The following is an 18,966-nucleotide window of genomic DNA, read 5'->3' on the forward strand; positions in this document are numbered from 1 at the left end:
CAAACGGGGAACTGGAGAAGACCTGGAGTGATGGGGGTTTCTTTGCATTTAAAAAACGCTTAGATGGTGATGTGTATGTACTGCTTGCAAACTGCATTAATTGACGCTGTGTGGTCCAGTCTGTGAGTTGAGCTGAGGCTCTGGGAAGGAAGACGGGTCACAGACGGGAATGTCCAGATCCCGCCCCAGACTTTGGTCTTGCTCAGGTAAGTTTTCCCTTGAATACTCTGCATACCACTCGTGCTGAAACGAGATGTAGAGAAGGTGAGGAGGTTGAGACGGAACAACGACTGGTATTCGGGATTATTTCTTCAGTTTCTTACCTGTATCTCCTCCTCGTACATTTTCATGCTGAGGTCACTCTTTGTCCTAGACCTGCGACCAAGGTACACCAGAGACGAGTGCTGTACACACCAAAGCAGGAGGGAAAGCTGATTAGTGAGATTTCATGAGAAGAGCAGAATACTAAGAGTTTTTTGTGTGTGTTTTCTTACCCCTCCCCGGTCCATAGTATGTAGGACTCCCTGTAGCGAGCTGAGGGAGGACAGTCCTGGGCAAGTCTGTTTGTACAGCTCCAGAGTGGCCAGAGCTTCATCACGACTCACCTCTACTTCAAACACTATTCCGTTCTCATCTAGAGCATGTACACACATTAAAATGACTCCCTGAACACTAATTCAAACTTCACACTGTCCTTTCACGCAGTACTGGAAGCTAAATATTAATCAAATAAGCATTTTATCCGATTATCTCTGTAAGAAATACTGCAAATATTAGAGAATATATGAAGGCTTTTATTCTGAAGTGCTATATATTCTGTAAATGTATACACAATATCCACACAAACGCGCACACACACTTAATCTCACCCTCTGGGTTCTCCACTGGTTCCCGGTTCTTGCGGCTGTAGTTCATGCGGAACACAAATGCATCCAGAATGAACGCCACAATGATGGTCATCACCACCTGGAGAGAAAAAATATCACACAAATGCACGGTCACAATAACAAAATTAACGCACAGATGAAGGTAGAAATGCAGTGCATAATCCCACAGACATATCAAACATAAACTGCACAGGCCTCACCATGGTAACTATGTAAAAGGTCATGAAGTAGAGTCGGCTCCAGTGGGTTGTCATAGAAGTTACTCCTTCCTGTAGGAGAGTGAACACGGCAGCAGTGAAACAGCAACACCCACTGATCAATGACAAGACTGCAGAGTTGTGACTAATAAAAGACTTGATCTTACCATGGTAATGTACCAGTTATTGACAACAGTTAGTTCAAACAGAGTCACTGGAAAAAAAGAAAAGGTATCCACAAATTAGAAAACATGAAAATGTACAAATCTAGAGAAATAGTGACCTACAACATACAATACAATTTCTCGACACATTATAAAATGGCTTTTTTTCGACATGCTATACTATGACTTATTTTTTCAACATACTATAATATGATTTTTTTTTTTTTTCGACACTATACTATGACTTTTTAATTTTTTCAAACTATTATGATTTTTTTTCGACATACTATGACTTTTTTTTCGACATACTGTACTATGATCTTTTTTTTTCGACATACTTTACAATGACTTTTTTCAACAAACTCTGCTATGTTTTTTTTTTATTTTTTCGACATACTATACCAGGACTTTTTTTCGACATAAGATACTATGACTTTATTTTTTCGACAAATTATACTATGGCTTTTTACTTTTCCGACATACTATACTATGACTTTTAAATATTTAAAATTATTATATTATGACTTTTTTTCAACACACTATGACTTATTTTTTCAACATACTATATTATTTTTTTATTTTTTTGACATACTATACTATGACTTTTTAATTTTTTCAAATTATTATGACTTTTTTTCGACATACTATGCTGTTTTTTTTTTTATTTTTTCGACATACTTTACCCTGACATTTTTTCAACATAGTATACTATGACTTTTTTAATTTTTTCGACATCGTATACTATGACTTTTTATTCTTTCGACATATTAGATTATGGCTTTTTACTTTTTCGACATACTACGACTTTAATTTTTCTAATTATTATATTATGACTTCTTTTTCAACATACTATAATATGACTTTTTTTTCGACATACTATACTATGACTTTTTCATTTTTTTAAATTATTATATGACTTTTTTCGACATACTGTACTATGATTTTTTTTTTTTTTTTATTTCGACGTACTATACAATTACTTTTTTCAAAATACTATACTATAATTTTTTCAACATACAATATGATTTTTATGATTTTTTTACTATACAATGAGTTATATAATTCTTTCGACATACCATACCATTTAAAAAAAAAATTTTTTAACTATATATTCATGACCAGTTTTACATCTTCAGTAGGAACGAATGGGCTGCTGAGAGTCACAGACAAGTTCAGGAAGTTGGAAAGTACTGAGAGTCGGACTAATGCATATTTGGTTTTGGTCTTTTCATGGGATTTGTTGACAATAACAACAATATAGTAATATAATATTTCCAGCCTTTTTTTAACAAGAAAAAAAAAATAGAGGAATTACCAAAGCTGCTGAGAATGTTGTTGAAGTTATTGAGATAATAGTAGCCTTCTTCCAACACTGTTTTGTTGCCGTAGGTGATGTTGATCTGTCTGTAGGAGTCTGCCACTGTGCTGGTGCTGAGAAGGAAAACAAATAGACGGAGTGAAGTAAACATAATTTGTCCTCTTATGCCACAAGGTAAAAGAAAATGCAGAAGACCGCCGTTAATACCAATATATCCCATTCTGACAATATGTAAAAATACTGAGAAATAAATTGCAATTGCTTGACTCACTTGCAGCAGTTGGGATAAACCACATCTGCAAAGAACTCCATCCCAACAATTGCAAAGGAGTAGTAGAAGATGATTAAGGTCAAACCCAGACTTGCCATCCTGGGGAAGAGCTCAAACATGGTATCCAACACATTACGATACCTCTGCTTTATTTTAAACAACCTGTGAAAGAAATTGGACCAACATTTTAACATAACGAAAATGTGAAATATAAGTGTAAGTACATTATCCTCTTAAGAGTAAGAAATAAAAGTGTACCTGAGCAACTGAAGTGGTCTGAGAACTACGATAAAGTAAAACGGCTCCATATCGAAGGCAAGAGCAATCAGGCCCATGAAGGCAAACACTGTCACTGAGAAGTCAAACCTAGACGGACAAGCACAGTGAGCATTAACACCAAAGATACAGAACCAGTGTTTGCTACATGTTGAAATACATTTTAATTGTGTTTTCACAAAATATCCACATTAAAATTACTGAAGTTTTAGTAAGAGTACTGAATCCAAATGTACAGACTGGAGCAGGGTCTATGGATTTATGCAGTCTTATGTTCACTGTGGTGCTCGGCATAACCCCTCTACAAGTCTGAAGTTTTGGATTCAGTACTCATTCAATAAGTCAATCAATCAAACCAGTATCCAAGTTATTACTCACAGATTCCACCCAGAGCTGATATAAGCCATCGGCCCCAAACCAGCTATTTTCAATAACACCTCTACACCATAAACTAAAAGCGGAAGGACAGAGGCAGAGTTATTATTAGTAAAAGTGCATGTAAACAACTTCAATTCTTGATGCCCTCTATGACTATTTTTACAGCCTATGATATGTTCTATGTGAGTGAGAGACAGCACGCAGCCTACTCACTGGTCAGAAAAACAATGTAACTCCAGGGAACAATTTTGGACCAGGAAAATCCACCTGCATGAGGACAGGAAGGTGAGATATCTGTAGTGCAAAACACTTTCCTTCAGTCATGTGCATTTACGTCATCGGGAAAGATCTTACTATTCAGTGTGTACGTCTCCACAAGGATCCACACACCATTGACGGCCACCACCACATCTGCAGCCACGAGAAATTGTCAAAAAGGTTTATGATGAGAGACTTTGCCTCGGTATCTCTGAAGACAGCACGGAGAATGTAAATGATGACACTTACACATGGCATATTGGAAGGCCTTTGACTTCACAAGCAGGTTGATCCCTATTAAAGTAGAGAAGAAAAAGCTGAGAATACGGACTCGAGAGACAGATTTGTTTAGTCTGATAAACAGGAGAAAACAAAAACTTTTCAAAACTTGCCTTTGAAAATGAGGAAGGTTGTGTGTGGAAGGTCATCAAACCAATGTTCTCCACTGCGTCGTGCCTAAACAACGCACACGTATGAGGTATGTGTACATTAAAAGGACACAAAATAGAGTGAATTATAACCGCATTGTACAAATGTAAGTCTACTTACCTTCCATTTAAGGCCAGTGACCTCATAGAACTTATAAAAGTCCTGTAGACTGCAGCAGAACAGACAGAAAATGTAATATTGCAATTGAAAGCAGAAGGATTTTAACTGAAAGAGTGTGTGTCAGGCAGTTACCTGAGCATAGGAGCCCCTGAGGTGTTAAGAGCTTTATATGTGAGGAAGCGGTCTCTTGCAGACATCCGTGGTCTGTAAAATCGCATCAGACCATCAAACTGTTTCAGCGACACGCCCATCGGCCTCTGGAAAGAAAACAACAGCAACACAGATAAACGCAGTGGCTGTGAGTGCTTCATATAAAATAAATAATTTGCAGCAAATACACATTACACTCCATAGAACAGTGAGGTTGTACCTGCCGGCTAACTAACAGCTGAAAGGCATGGTCGATCGCGGAGCGTTTGTGAAGTAAAAGAGACTTAAACTTCATCTTCTCGACGTCATTGAACGTATCAAACACCACTGCCAAAAGCTGGAGAGGTACAGAGAATTGAAGCTGATGAGTGATCATGTAAAAGAGCTAATTGGAAGCCATGTCTATTTTTAATAGGACTGAAATGTTAGAAGTGGTGAAAACAGGGCTATTTGTACTGTACCAGGTTCATGATGAAGTAGAGCTCTATGGAGAGGTAAACAATGAAGAATACACAGGACCAGCGGTTCTTGGAGTACGATGGCATCATCACATCGGGGAAACTACAAGAAAGAGGGAAGCTTGAGATACACAAGTCACGTGAAACTGTAAAATCGACCTAAGTATACATATGGTGAGGAAATTTATGATGAGCTCTGAAAGTAGGAAGTATTGTTTTCATGCCATGTGTGTAAAGCAGAAACAGAAAACTGAACAGTGCTATGTCTACCGCTGTGCTTACTTTGCTGTGGTCAGCAGAACAAACAGACTGACGAGGCTGTTCTCCAGGGTGCTGAAGTACTGCGGCGAGACAACATGATTTAAGTCAGGAAATCTGATCACTACAGACACAAAAATCCCCAAACTTATGTAACTCACACAAACTAATGTCAGGCACTAAAGATAAAGTCTCAACGTACCGGGTCAGAAGTGTTTGGAGAGAAGATGCAGAAACCTGGGACGAGACAACAGGATGGTCAAGCACACAGAGTAACAGGGAACCCTGTTCCTTCTAAAGACAGTAGATGGTTCACGCTGAACTATTTTAAAAACTTCCGTACAAAAAAAAGGGGAAGAAAAGAAGCAACGGCATTTAATATACATTAAAATAAGAAAAGCATTCTCACCCAAGATAGCAAATATAACCATGAAGAAGAGCAGCAGTAGGAGGATGTCAATAAAAGGTGGGAGGGACTGGAAGATCTGACGCAAGTTTCTGATTGGATGAAAGAAAAACTTGTTAGTGATTAATGCGTTTAACAGTTAAATCAGTGGTGTCTGTATGTACAAGGAGTTGCACAAAAGCAAAATCATGGAAGAAATAAGGAAAAGGGGACATTATCTTTGAAGTAACCAATTCACAAAGTAGCTACATTAAAACAGTGAGCAGTAAATGCCATTTTTGAAAATTTCAGACGCTGGTGACAGCGACAGACATCTCGATGGATGTTCTAAAGTCAAATAGAGCAGAACTGTAACTGAGCTTGCAAGATTTTGTCAAGCTTTACAAGCTTACTGAGTAGCATATGTGTTTTCTTTCATATGAAAAAAAAAAAAAAACACAGGTTTGGAGCCTGAAAAGCGATGCTTAGCAGCTCTGTGTGGTCTTTCCTTACTTATTAACTGAGGAAGCTGGAATTTCTATTTGGCCATGACTTTGACCTGACTGTGTGAATCTGTGTGTGTTATGTTAAGGTCATTGTGTACCTGCGCACAGCACCACAGTATCTACAGTCCACCAGGAAAATTGGTCTGAGAGCTCTGGTCACTCTCACGTGAGACGTCTGTCTGATCAGAACCACTATGGCCTCCACGAACTGTAGCAGCAACACACACGTCTGAACATGGAGAAGAGACAACATGAAGAATATGCAGTAACAGAAGCTGAATCCCAACCTATGATATGAGGCTGCCTTTCCTCATTGGACCAGACCCCTAGGAGAGAAAGCATCCAGCATGCTGCAGGGACTATAATGCCATCAGAAAGTACCCATCATGGATCAGTTACCTTCACCATGGTCCTCTTGTGTCGTATGAAGGTGTGGAAGCCTAACCAGCGAAGTTTCATGCATAGCTCAAATGCCACCATAACCAAAGCCAGCAGCTCCAGAGTGGCATGGACCTGCAGAGGCATCAAATACACAGGTGCTTTTACAAGGAAACTGTGTGTATAAGGCGAGCTTGTGTTTGTGTGTATATGTTCACTCACGTAGACATCCAGGCGCAGTGAGGGCACAGCAGGAGCTTCACACAGTGACAGCATCATCAGCAGCAGGCCTGTCACCAGCTCCATCATGTAGAACAGGTGGTTGTGGGCAAACAGGTACGCTGACAGCGCCTTTGGGTTTCGAGGATGGGTGAAGAACTTATCATTGTTCTCTCCCTCCTGTATGAATTTAAACCAAACAATGTAAGCCTTTGTTATTTTATTTACTGGATTTCAGCTGATTTAATTAATGTCCCACCACTGTGGAGCCATACCTGTGGTCTGAGAAACACAATGCATTAGCATAAATTAAATCTAACATATATTAGTATGATGAAACAGTAACCAATTTTCCTATTCATTAATTTTCAGAATTTTAACTCTTTAAATGTTTACACAATGCCGCTGTTTTTATGTTTTTATTTAATTATTTTCTGTATACTAAATGCTAGGGTTTTGTTCACAGTCTGGGATATGTCAGTGATTACCAACAATATTGATTTTAGGGCTGTCAAAGTTATCACCATAACGTGTAAATGCAAATTCGTTCAGGGTCAGTTTTAAAGCTAGAGTGAAGATACTGGCATCATATGAAACTAGAAAATCTAAGGAATCCAACCATGTCATACTAGCTTGTCGAGAAGGAGGATGAATAACGCTACAAACTGAGGCAAAATTTTGGCGAGGAAAAACTGGCATGGCCATTTTCAAAAGGGTCGAGCATATCTTTTATGCTAAATGCAGTACCTGTGAGGGTTTCTGGACAATATTTGTCATTGGTTAGTGTTGTTAATTGATTTCCAATAGTAAATATGTACATATATTTGCATAAGGCAAACATATTTGAGTATTAAATACTTGAAAAATCTCCCTTTAAGGTACATTTCAAACAAATAAAAAATGTGTGATTCATTTGCGATTATTCCCCATTATAGTTAATGGGGAATAATCGCAAATGAATCACACATTTTTTATTTCAATCATGCGATTAATAACGATTACATACTTTAATCGATTGACAGCCCTAATTTTTATGCATTGCAAATACTGCAGTATTCCATAATACAGCAGCATTGCCCCTAGAGGAAAAATAGCATGTATTTGCCCCATAGGCTCTAGATTGAAAGCCTGTTATATTAGAATGCATGCTTTTATGCTGTAATGGCCGACGGAACAAAAAAAACATACATATAACAGGCCTATACTGACTCAAATAGCTGCATCAGTTATCGGTGACTATGGGGCCGATCCATTTAAAATAAATTATATATGTACATACTATACATTATATAATGGAATTTGAATTCCTGTTTAAGTTTTGACCAACTTGTTGCTGCCTTTAAAAGGTTTACACTTGAATTGTAAATACACATAAAAGAATGATCCCAGTAACCTCCACACAGTGAGGCATACAGCTTGTTAATTAAACACTAGTATTGGATCGGTACTCAGTATGTACATACACATTCATACACTGGTGGCAGAGGCTGCCAAACAAGGTGCCAACCTGCCCATCAGGATCTAATCTAATCATTCTAATCATTCGCACACCGATGGCACAGCCTTTGGGAACAAATTGGTTGTTCAGTATCTTGCCCAAGGACACTTCAACATGCGGACCAGAGGAGCCAGGGATCGAACTCCAATTGTCCGATTAGTGGACGACCCGATCTATCTCCTGAGCCACAGCCGCCCCGGGCGGCACAAACATTTGCTGCCAGTCCTATGCTTCTGATCACCAGTTGGTAACAATAATGTGCAAAGAAGCGTAGTAATGCGCCAACAAATGCAGTGAAGAAGAAGACTGAAAGCTTGCAAATATGGATATAAACAAAGCCCAATTTATACTGGTAGTATTTTTTTTAAATAAATAAAATAATAATATCGGCTTTGGAAATATGTTATGAGGAAGGAAATGCATTCAACACATTATCTGGCCTTAAGGATGCACACATGCTTTGTTAAGAAACGCTAAATGTAAAAAAATATATATATATACTAACACCTTTTATATCATTACACATGGACTCTGCAACTTTTTAAAAACACAATGAAAAAGCCTGCGTTTGTTTGAGTTTGAGTTTTTGTATTAAAAAATAAGTGGACAACTATTCTATATCCATATTTGTGCTTCCCTACTTTCGTTTGTATTTTGAAGTTCCTTGTTTCTTAATTGATTTATTACTTCCACTAGCTGTTCATGAACTAAATATAGACACATTTAAAGAGCACAAAGTTTAACCATCTACAGGTAATACAGTTTGAAAGGTGTAATAAAAAACATTATATAACCATGTGAACTCAGCTGCCCTGTACACTCAGTATCTAACAATCCACTGCTTGTGAGTACCTGCAGGTAGATGGCTGCCTCTTGGTAGTTCATCTCCCAGCTTTGCCGTAAGGACACATTTTGGGCTCTGTGGTTTTGTGGCCCGGGCGTTGAGATCACAGCGTTGTTCACTATGTCATAATTGCCTCCTCCTCCATCTGGAAGAAAACACATAAATGTCAGTGTATTGATACAGCCCATAAGTGGAAAAGAACAACCAACTGTAATAATGAACTTTTCTTTTCATTTCCATATTTAGCCCTCCGTATACAGGTCTCACACACACACACACACACACACACACACACACACACACACACACACACACACACACACACACACACACACACACACACACACACACACACACACACACACACACACACACACACACACACACACACACACACACACACACACACACACACACACACACACACACACACACACACACACACACACACACACACACACACACACACACACACACACACACACACACACACACACACACACACACACACACACACACACACACACACACACACACACACACACACACACACACACACACACAGTACATAGAGGGGTATGGGCCTACCAATGCAGTCTAGTTCTAACTGTAAGGCATAGGAGGAGATCACTACTGGACTCGGGTTGTGGGCATGATCTTCATGGGAACCAGATGCCTGTCCGCATATGCACTCCATTGATCAGTTTGGATTTGTCTGTGTGCCCCAGCTGTGTGAATGAATCAAGGTCCCTGATGTCCACAGCACAAGTGTGTCTGTGTGTGTGTGAGTGAATATGTCATTCACAGTGTGCTGGTCTTGTTCCAACATCCACACACATCTGGAGATACAGATGGCCAAACATTCCACTCAGGCCTGATGCAAAATCCAGAAACACAGTCCGGATGCACGTCCTTAAAGATCCAGAAATATTCAGGCCAAGCCGGCGGATCAGAGTGACACTGGAGACAGAACACCCTTCAAAACAATTAACAATGCTTATGAAGCTCAGTACTTCTTTGACAATTGGTTGCTTCTTTTGGAAAAAAAATGTCTCTTACAGTCGCCTTGTTGAGAGTTACTGTGACCAGTGACAGTGAAATGTGACTTACACACACGTGCACACATTAGCCTCCAGCCTGAGCCACAGAGTTTGAACTTTGAACCCAGTGCAGTCAGTCAGTAAGAAAGTGCAGTGTTTGCATTGATATCACATTGTCTATTACGTCCCCTTCCTGCCACAGACAGGATACAGACACAAGACAGAAAAACCACAGGAGGAACCAATCCTGCGCTACAGGAGGGAGACTGACTAACTTCAAAAGACAGGGAAGACATCTAGCTATCTAATAACACTGAAAAAGCAGTACGCCATTGTAGGACGTAATGTAGAATTACTGAATGACTATCTTAAATGACACAGAAAAAAGTAATATCTTTAAAATGAACTCAAAAGTACAACTGAAAAAGATTAAATCCAGATTAACTAGTATTCTCTAATAACCTGAAATTACAGATGACTCAAGCAGGGTCCTTCATAAATATAAATCACAGTTTCTTTCTTGAAAAAGCAAACCCTCCATGTGTCTTTCAGCAGCTGCATATTTTAGTCCTGTGTGAGTTTATCTTGGTGCTCTTCCCACGTACTGTACATCACATGTCTGCTTCAGGCACGACTCCTGGAATGAAAAGTTGTGGAGACCATATGACTCTCTGAAATGCAGGCACAGACTGTTCCCGTCCACTGTAACGGCAGCAGATTGAGCTGAAGTGTGAAGATCAAATTCCAGTCCAGCGGCAGCCTGGTTGTTATCCTGACAGGAGTACAACCCGTGTCCAACGTGTGCCACTCCAACCCCTCATTTGTTTGAGAACAATAACATGTTCGGAGCTCCCGGTCAAAAACACGGTGGGGTCAGGCTGACAGAAACACAAACAGGCTCAGCAGTCATGACCGTTTCTCCCAGGACAAGTAAAAAATAGTTTTGTGGTGATCTGAAGGGTCGTGACCACCAGCAGTAAAACTGAACTCCACACTTCTATCCAAGCAAGTGATTTGTCAATGAGGTGATAAAATGCAGCCTTCTTTCTCGGTGTCCAGGTTCAAACTCCCTCTCTTTCCAGAAAGCTCCAACAGCAATCAGCAAGAACAGTATGATACTTCCTCCTTGTCCACCACTCCCAAATGTCCTGAGGACAAAAAAACTCCTCTCCTCTTCCTGTTCACCTCCAGCCAGAGAACATGATCCAGTACACTCACACTCACACACACACACACACACACACACACAGACACACTTACACACAGGCTGCAGACATTCACACACACATGCGGCCCATGAGCACCAGGGAGGGGCTGAGGGGCGCACTGGTCTGCTGAGGCAGCAGTTTCTCAGAGGGGTCATTTTGTTGCTTATATACAAAGGCAGCAGGATTACTATGTTGAGTGGATGCATGGATACCCATACGTACTGCACACAAACACACGTGATGTCAGAGCCTGGTGGACAATCTCTGCTCGCCATGAAAGCAGTGTGGCCTGGACGTGCAGCATGTATGCAGCTGACGGTCAACAACATTAGACGGCTTCCGACTGCGCTAGTGCACATCTGGTAAGTAGACGAGCATTAACCTCATATCACAAAATATACTGCTATGATAACATATAGAAAAACACTAAATACACCTAGGCTGCTCCACCCAAAGTGTGTGAAGGAGCACTATCGCAGGTCCTTCCTTCCTGCAGCTGTCAGACTCCATAACCAGCACTGCTCCCAGTAGACCACTTACACACCAAATTATATTCTCAGGTGGAATTTCATTCATTCATTCATTCATTCATTTCATTCTCACTGTGCAATATCATTTTCCACTTGTGCAATTTTGTTAATAGTCTGTTTATTATCAATACTGTATGTACTGCTCCTATTTTTATACTTCCTTCTATTTAAATGGTTCATATTTTGTTACACTCTGTTAGCTGATGCATCTTGTTTTTTTTTGCACTATCCCCTTTGCTGCTGTACACTGCAAATTAACCCACTGCGGGACTAATAAAGGAATATCTTATCTTATCTTATTTTGTTGAAAGTGTTTTAGAGAGGTGTTGATTCAATTTCATGTTATTTTTGGAGGTTGCAGTTTGCTATGAATGAGGGTAAACTAAGAATTAGAAACAAATATAAGTAGAATACAACAGCCCCACAAACTACATCTTCCAAAATGACTATAATAAAGTTGAATAAACACCTAAAAACAGTTCAAACAAAAATTGAACATTATAACCTTCATGAAGGTGGGATGTATTGCAAAGCTGATAGATAGATAGATAGATAGATAGATAGATAGATAGATAGATAGATAGATAGATAGATAGATAGATAGATAGATAGATAGATAGACACTTTATTGATCCCAAAGGGAAATTTAAGTTTCCAGCATCACAGCTCCATAGTGCAAAACATGTTAGTAAAAAGGCAGTAAAAAAGTTAGTAGTGTAAAGTACAAAAAAATATACCAGATATAAAAATACAAGGAGATGAAGAAAACTGTTAAAACTGAATATAATGCAGGGTAACAGCTGTGATACACGACTATTAAACAAGTGAATATAGTGCAGAAGAGACTGTTAAAATGAATATAGTGCAGGGTAACTCCAGTAGCTTAGTCTATGAAAGTGCACTGTGTGCATTATTATCTGTCCTGCAGGCAGTTAATGCTAGACTGTATTAGTATTAGCTGTTTAACTGAGTGTAGGTAGGCTACATTTAATACCATGCAACATTAGCAACACCAAAAATCAATGTCCAGGGTCATGCATGGGCCCAGCCATACATGCATACATTGTTTGCAATAACACCACTATGGCTGAAGATGAGGATACTACAAGAACTTACTTTCGTCCCCTCTCTCAGTCTCGTCGTTGAGTAAACCGCTGTTTGCTTCATCCCAGGTTAAGATGAGAGGCACATCGTCGTCAGACTCCATATTTAGCAGATAAACAGGCTTCAACCAGCCTTGATTCACTTATAGTCAATTAAGAGTTGATCTAAGCTGCTCACTAGCTAAATAAGTGCGCTGCACATCTTGTGCGCTAGACAAACCCGAGTACTTTTTGCTAACTGAGATGAGAGCTAGTTAAGATGTGTCTCTGGTTAGCCATGCAAATCAGGAACTAGTGGCTTCTCAAGTTGTGCAAAGCGGACACACGGCCTGTGGGTTGCAGATCTGCTCTTTGTCCTGCTGTCACAGACGGCATCTGTCACCGAATCAACTGGTTCACTGTCACTCAGGCTAACAAGCTGAGACTGTCCGTCTGTGTCCATCACGGGATCATCCCCATCACCATCACCATCACCATCACCATCACACAACAGCAAGGCTTTCTGCTGGATAACATGTGTTCTGCGTGTTCTTCTAACATTTAACCGATGACTAAGTACACCAGGTTTATATCTACATTAATCGTTCTGCAGAGCAACAACACCTGACACTAATTATCGACACACGAAACTACTAAAAGCTCTACCACCGGATAGCTGGATCAACAAACATTCACGACACTGGAGCAATTTCCGGCAAGGCTATAAGGGAACGTTGCCAAATTTTCAAAATAAAAGTAAATTGATCTAAGATAATGCTTTTAAATTCACATTCATTCTTACAAATGTTGCTAGCAGCTGCAATTCAATGCATCATAATTTATTTATTTATTTAAAAAGGATCCCCATTAGCTGATACCAATGGCACCAGCTAATCTTCCTGGGGTCCAAAATCAAGTACATTACATTTATCACATAGGCAGCACTGGACTATCGATCAGCTGCTTAAGTAATCTATTCTTAGATGGTATTTGAATGACTAAGTGGCTAAAACCTGAGCCACCAACATACAATTTATGGATTGAGAAGGTATGGGAAATTTACCACATGGAACAAATAACCTATTCCCTAAGACTCCAAAAAGACACATTTATTAAAAGGTGGAGCCCTGCCATGATTATACTAATACAGTGATTGGTGATCTGAATATTTTTATATATCTTGGATCATACTTGTATCTTTGTCTTCCTGACCCAGGTCATCTCTCTAAGCACATACACACACACACATACAACACATACCCTTTCACACAATTCCCCTCCCTGACCTCTGACCCTTCACCACATTTAATTTTATTTATTTGACTTTATTTATTTATTTGACTTTATTTTATTTTAATTCTTTGGATTGTTTAAGTATGTGTCCTCCCTTTTTCTCTGAATTCAATTGAAATTATAGTTTAAGATGAAGTCTTGTTTTTTGTTTTCTTGTGTTTTCTCTCTCCCCCCTTGTTTTAAGTTGTGAAATCTTGTGTAAAAAGCTGTAAAATGAAAATACAGTGGTAAAGAATGTGATGATGACTGTATAAGTTGCTGAAACTGCAATAAAAACTAAGTAAAAAAAATTCACATTCATTCATTTATTCATTCATTTATTAAAAAAAATCGAAATACTCATGCATACATTTATTTTACGGCATCATAAGGTGTCGTAAATACGCGCCAGTGATTTGATACTGTTACCCGCATTAGTGGTAACTTAGCAACAGAGGATGTCAACAGTATGTTCTGCTTGCTGCCAACGTCCTCGAGGAGAGGTAACTATGTAGCTTAGAAACGTTATATAACTACATCTAAACCAACACTAAGTACAGCAACTACTGCCAGCCTCCTAAAGAACAACTAAGAACCGTTTTAATCAACTTAAATTAAAAAAAAAACTAAGTAACTTACACTTTTACTGTCGTAGATAGCTAACGGTAGCTAATGACTAATGTAATGTGATGCTGATACAATAGTAACTATAGTTACCATAGGTCAGGGGTCAGCCTCGTGCGGCTCTTCAGCTCCTCTCCAGTGGCTCTCAGTGGATTTATAAAAAAATTAGTGGAAATGAATAACTGTTTTTTATTTACATTTTCATTTTTATGTATCATTGTTGTAGGTCTATGGTTCGACAGAGTATTAGGGCCACATTGAGGAAAAGAAAAATCTGAGATTTCGAGAATAAAGTCATAAGTTTGCGAGAAAAAAAGTTATAATATTATGATGATAAAGTCATAAGTTTAAGAGAAAAAAGTCGTATTATGAAGTAGTAATTTTACCTGTTATTTTCTTTTTTTCTTGTAAAGTTATGACTTTATTCTCGTAACATTACAACTTTTTTCTCGTAATATTATGACTTTATTCTCGTTACATTGCGACTTTTTTCTCGTAAAGTTATGACTTTATTCTCGTAACATTTCGACTTTTTTTCTCGTAATGTTATTACTTTATTCTCGTTATATTACGACTTTTTTTTCAGATAAAGTTACGACTTTTTTCTCGTAATATTACGACTTTTTTCTCGTAAAGTTATGACTTTATTCTCCTAACATTACGACATTTTTCTCGTAAAATTATAACTTTATTCTCGTTATATTACGATTTTTTTCTCGTAATATTATTGCTTTATTCCCGTAACATTACAACTTTTTTCTCGTAAAGCTATGACTTTATTTTCGTAATATTACAAAAAAAAATCTCGTAAAGGTATGACTTTATTCCCGTAACATTACAACTTTTTTCTCTTAATACTATGATTTTATTCTCGAAATCTCAGATTTTCTTTCCCTCAATGTGGCCCTAATACTCTGTAATACATTTGCTCTTTGGCCCTCACTGCATTAGACTTATATACTATATACATAGACTACAAACTGTTACCTTCATCACAATACTCGAATGTTTTGCGGCTCCAGACAAATTTTTTGATTTTATTTTTTTGCCTAAAATGGCTCTTTTGATGGTAAAGGTTGCTGACCCCTGCTATAGGCCAATGAGGCTTCAATACATACATCACATAACTTAACCGCTGTAGTGGTTGCAAATAGCCTAATATTGCTACAATAATCATATAATAAACGACATAGCCTAATATAATAAATAAAAAATAATACCCTCATATGGGAACCATAGACTATACAGTACAACCCACAAGGGTGGCAAGATGAACCTGTGTTATATCAGACTTTTCTCTAATCTTTAATTGTGTAAAATCCTAGGTAGTTTTACATTTTCAGGCCACATCGTCTTCGTATTAAGGGGGCACAAGTGAAAAAGGTTGGGAAGCACTGGCACAGATACAAGATTATAGACAATCACTGTATGTTCACATGTAACCTATAAAAATGTTACATTAATCTTTTGTTATCATCATGTTACCATCCAGTGATAGTATGTCTGCAAAGGGGGCGACAGTGCTGGCAAAGACAAAGACCCAATTAGAAGATGCTCTCAAGAACCATGAACTGTCCCAGAAGAAGCTGCTCTCTGTTGAGGCTCAACTCATCTCAAACATATTGGAAAACTGCATCAGTCAAGTTGAGATTGCAGCCACTCTGCCTGCTGTTCTCCAGTTAAACAGTGTGTCCAATGTTGTGGACGAGGAGTTGAGTAGGGCACTTCAAGAGCATCAAATATTAGATAGTAGACTGGAGACACTGGAAGGTCTCAAGCAGGAGTCAAATGGGGAACAAGACGGAGAAGATGGGAAAGCAAGGGCTCAGCTTGAGAAGGACGTCAAGAACTCTGTCAGGGATCTGCTCAGGGTTGTCCGAGCCCATCCAGATGCCATTTGTGGCTTGCGGGCAGAGCTAGGTATGGAAGTAGGGGAGAGTGAGTACATACTAATTAGAGGGCTTGAGAAGTTTCACCGCTATGTGGTAGAAAAGTTGATGACCAGTTTGGATGAGGAGTTACAGCTGGTTCTCAACAAGCAGGTGTCTTCATCCACTGCCCACGATCTGGAGATCATAGTTTCACAGGAAGGAGAAGTAGCTACAGCCATGAAGCAAATAGATGCAACGGTGAGGCACCAAAGTGGATGTTGATTAAGAGACCCTTACTTACAAGAGTCTAGCCTACCACATGTATAACTTGCTTAGATGCAGCTAGAGAAGAAAAAAAACTAAGATTTATTATTTAAGCCATTATATCCTATGGTCTTGACCTTTTTCCTATCTCATCTCTCCTATCTTTCTGTTCGTATCACAGATTTCTCAGATAAATGATGAGATAAAAGCAATGCAGAGTTCTCTGCAAGATAACATGAGTCAAGAAGCGGGTATGTCATTTCTTGCCGACAAGCAGTGCCAGTCACATATCAAGACATCAAAGATGAAGCACAGCAGTTTACAACGGGAGAATGATCAACTGAACAGTCAGCTCAACGACTTGATCCTTAAAAACAGGGAGGCAGAGAGAGTAATTCAAGAGGTGAGTTTAGTGCATCTAACATTTCACAGTAAATGTACTAACTTAATTTTCATTAAAACCCATGTCACTGTTACTATTTTTTTCCTTTGCAGGAAAGTGAAATCGTGGAGAAGGAAATTGAATACTTGCTCCAAACTTTTGACGATGAAATAGAAAAAGATCAGGTACAAACTCAGCCCCCACAAAGTGCCAAAAGTATCTGGGAAAAAGAATTAACTGTGTATACTCTGGACACTAGTTCATGTGCCTGTTGAGGCTACGTTCAGGGTGTTTAACATGGCAGTCTGTTCTTGACCTCGGATATAGTAGTTTAACAAAATTATCCAAACACAGGGTCCATTAACTAGCTTTTTCCAGAACCTTCACCCGCATTTCACAGTGTCTATCAGCTGATGGAGAACGCTGAGTTGTTGAGAGGATTTTTCAAACTATATTCAGGATCAGGGAATTAAACTAGCACCTGCCACCTGCCACCTGCCAAAAAGCAATTCCTAAGTTAAATAGTCAGGGATTAAGGTTACATGATATATTGCATGTTTCTACTGTCTGGTACCACTGACTCAGTGTTTACAATTCTAAAACGTTCTACACATACTTCAGAAGCGGCAGACAAAAAAAAATTGAGTGGCCGGTAAAAATGTTCAGTGACCTGCCACAGTGACAGGAGAGAAAAAAAACATAATTTCAAACCCTCTTTGGGATATTGTGCATATGCATCATCCTGCTCTAAAATATAATAATACAAAACACAGACAATCTTCACATTAGAAAAGCTGAAACCAGAGAATGTTTGCCATTTTTGCTCAATTAAACAACTGTAAGGATGAACTGATTATCAAAATAGTTGACGATTTATATCCCTTTGATCGATTAAACAAATATTTTTTAGTTCTAAAACACAGTTGTTTTATTTACACGTGGACATTATTTCACACATCGCCTTCAGGTGTGTCTCCTGTTTGAAATCCAGGACAGATGCATTCATACTCTAACAGCAATGTGTATCAGATGACCTATCTAATTGGTTTAGACACATTTCAATCCGAAAGTCATTAGAGCATTTATACCTGCTGATGATCAATATCTATGAATTGATCTTTGTTTAGGTTTACTTTTTTTCACACTTCTTTTATCTTCACTACTCACCACCATCTCTCTCTCGCCCCTCAACACCATAACTGCCACCATCATCCGTCTCAGGCCAACTTGGAGTTGAATGGAATGGGTTATGAAATGGAGGAGGAGGAGCTGAAGAAGCTGGAGGAATCCTTTTCTGTCCTAGAGGTGGAGAGCAACCAGATCCTGGAGAAGCGTCGGCTGGCAGAAGAGAAAAGAAGTATGGAAATGATAGAGCTGGAGTTGAAGACCAAAGCTGCTATTTTTGCCCAAGCCTGGTGGAGAGGCTACAGTACTCGCAAGGCGTTAAAGAACAAGGGCAAGAGCAAGAAGGGCAAAAAAGGCAAAGGCAAGAAGACCAAATAAACCACTGCCTAGGTCCATTACTCTGGTGCTACACAGTCACACACTCTACCTGTTGAGCATGAATGTTTTATAAAAAAAAACACCATTATACTCCATATTCAGTTTGTGTTTTTATGTGTTGTTTTTAATAAAGCTCTTTATGTTTTAAACTAGTATTTTTTATTTTTTTGTGAACAACACAATATTGATGACTGCA

The 18,966-nt window shown here is 38.8% G+C and overlaps 2 protein-coding genes across 4 annotated transcripts; one reads left to right on the top strand and one right to left on the bottom strand.

Annotated features, from left to right (window-relative positions):
• Nucleotides 1–96: 96 nt before the first annotated feature.
• tpcn1 (two pore segment channel 1) lies at nt 97–13,562 on the bottom strand. 2 transcript variants are annotated; one of them, XM_037778646.1, is made up of 26 exons: nt 12,889–13,562; nt 9,003–9,139; nt 6,656–6,832; nt 6,455–6,568; nt 6,154–6,284; nt 5,574–5,662; nt 5,367–5,401; nt 5,189–5,247; nt 4,910–5,009; nt 4,669–4,785; nt 4,431–4,555; nt 4,299–4,347; nt 4,142–4,205; nt 3,999–4,043; nt 3,846–3,902; nt 3,705–3,758; nt 3,492–3,564; nt 3,096–3,203; nt 2,838–2,999; nt 2,564–2,679; nt 1,252–1,298; nt 1,088–1,156; nt 870–966; nt 495–634; nt 324–404; nt 97–243 (listed from the first exon to the last, which is right to left on the bottom strand). In XM_037778646.1, the coding sequence occupies exons 1-26, from the start codon at nt 12,977–12,979 to the stop codon at nt 97–99; spliced, it is 2,484 nt and encodes an 827-aa protein (XP_037634574.1). In that variant the 5' UTR covers nt 12,980–13,562. The 2 variants fall into 2 exon arrangements, with proteins under 2 accessions (XP_037634574.1, XP_037634573.1); XM_037778645.1 differs by lacking the exon at nt 12,889–13,562 and adding an exon at nt 9,583–11,248.
• Nucleotides 13,563–14,570: 1,008 nt separating this feature from the next.
• iqcd (IQ motif containing D) lies at nt 14,571–18,919 on the top strand. 2 transcript variants are annotated; one of them, XM_037779083.1, is made up of 6 exons: nt 14,612–14,629; nt 16,076–16,133; nt 16,243–16,879; nt 17,067–17,288; nt 17,381–17,452; nt 18,489–18,919. In XM_037779083.1, the coding sequence occupies exons 3-6, from the start codon at nt 16,250–16,252 to the stop codon at nt 18,768–18,770; spliced, it is 1,206 nt and encodes a 401-aa protein (XP_037635011.1). In that variant the 5' UTR covers nt 14,612–14,629; nt 16,076–16,133; nt 16,243–16,249; the 3' UTR covers nt 18,771–18,919. The 2 variants fall into 2 exon arrangements, with proteins under 2 accessions (XP_037635010.1, XP_037635011.1); XM_037779082.1 differs by lacking the exon at nt 16,076–16,133 and having other exon boundaries at nt 14,571–14,629.
• Nucleotides 18,920–18,966: the final 47 nt, after the last annotated feature.

This window comes from Sebastes umbrosus, chromosome 8, assembly GCF_015220745.1.
Source record: "Sebastes umbrosus isolate fSebUmb1 chromosome 8, fSebUmb1.pri, whole genome shotgun sequence".
Classification (NCBI taxonomy): Eukaryota; Metazoa; Chordata; class Actinopteri; order Perciformes; family Sebastidae; genus Sebastes; species Sebastes umbrosus.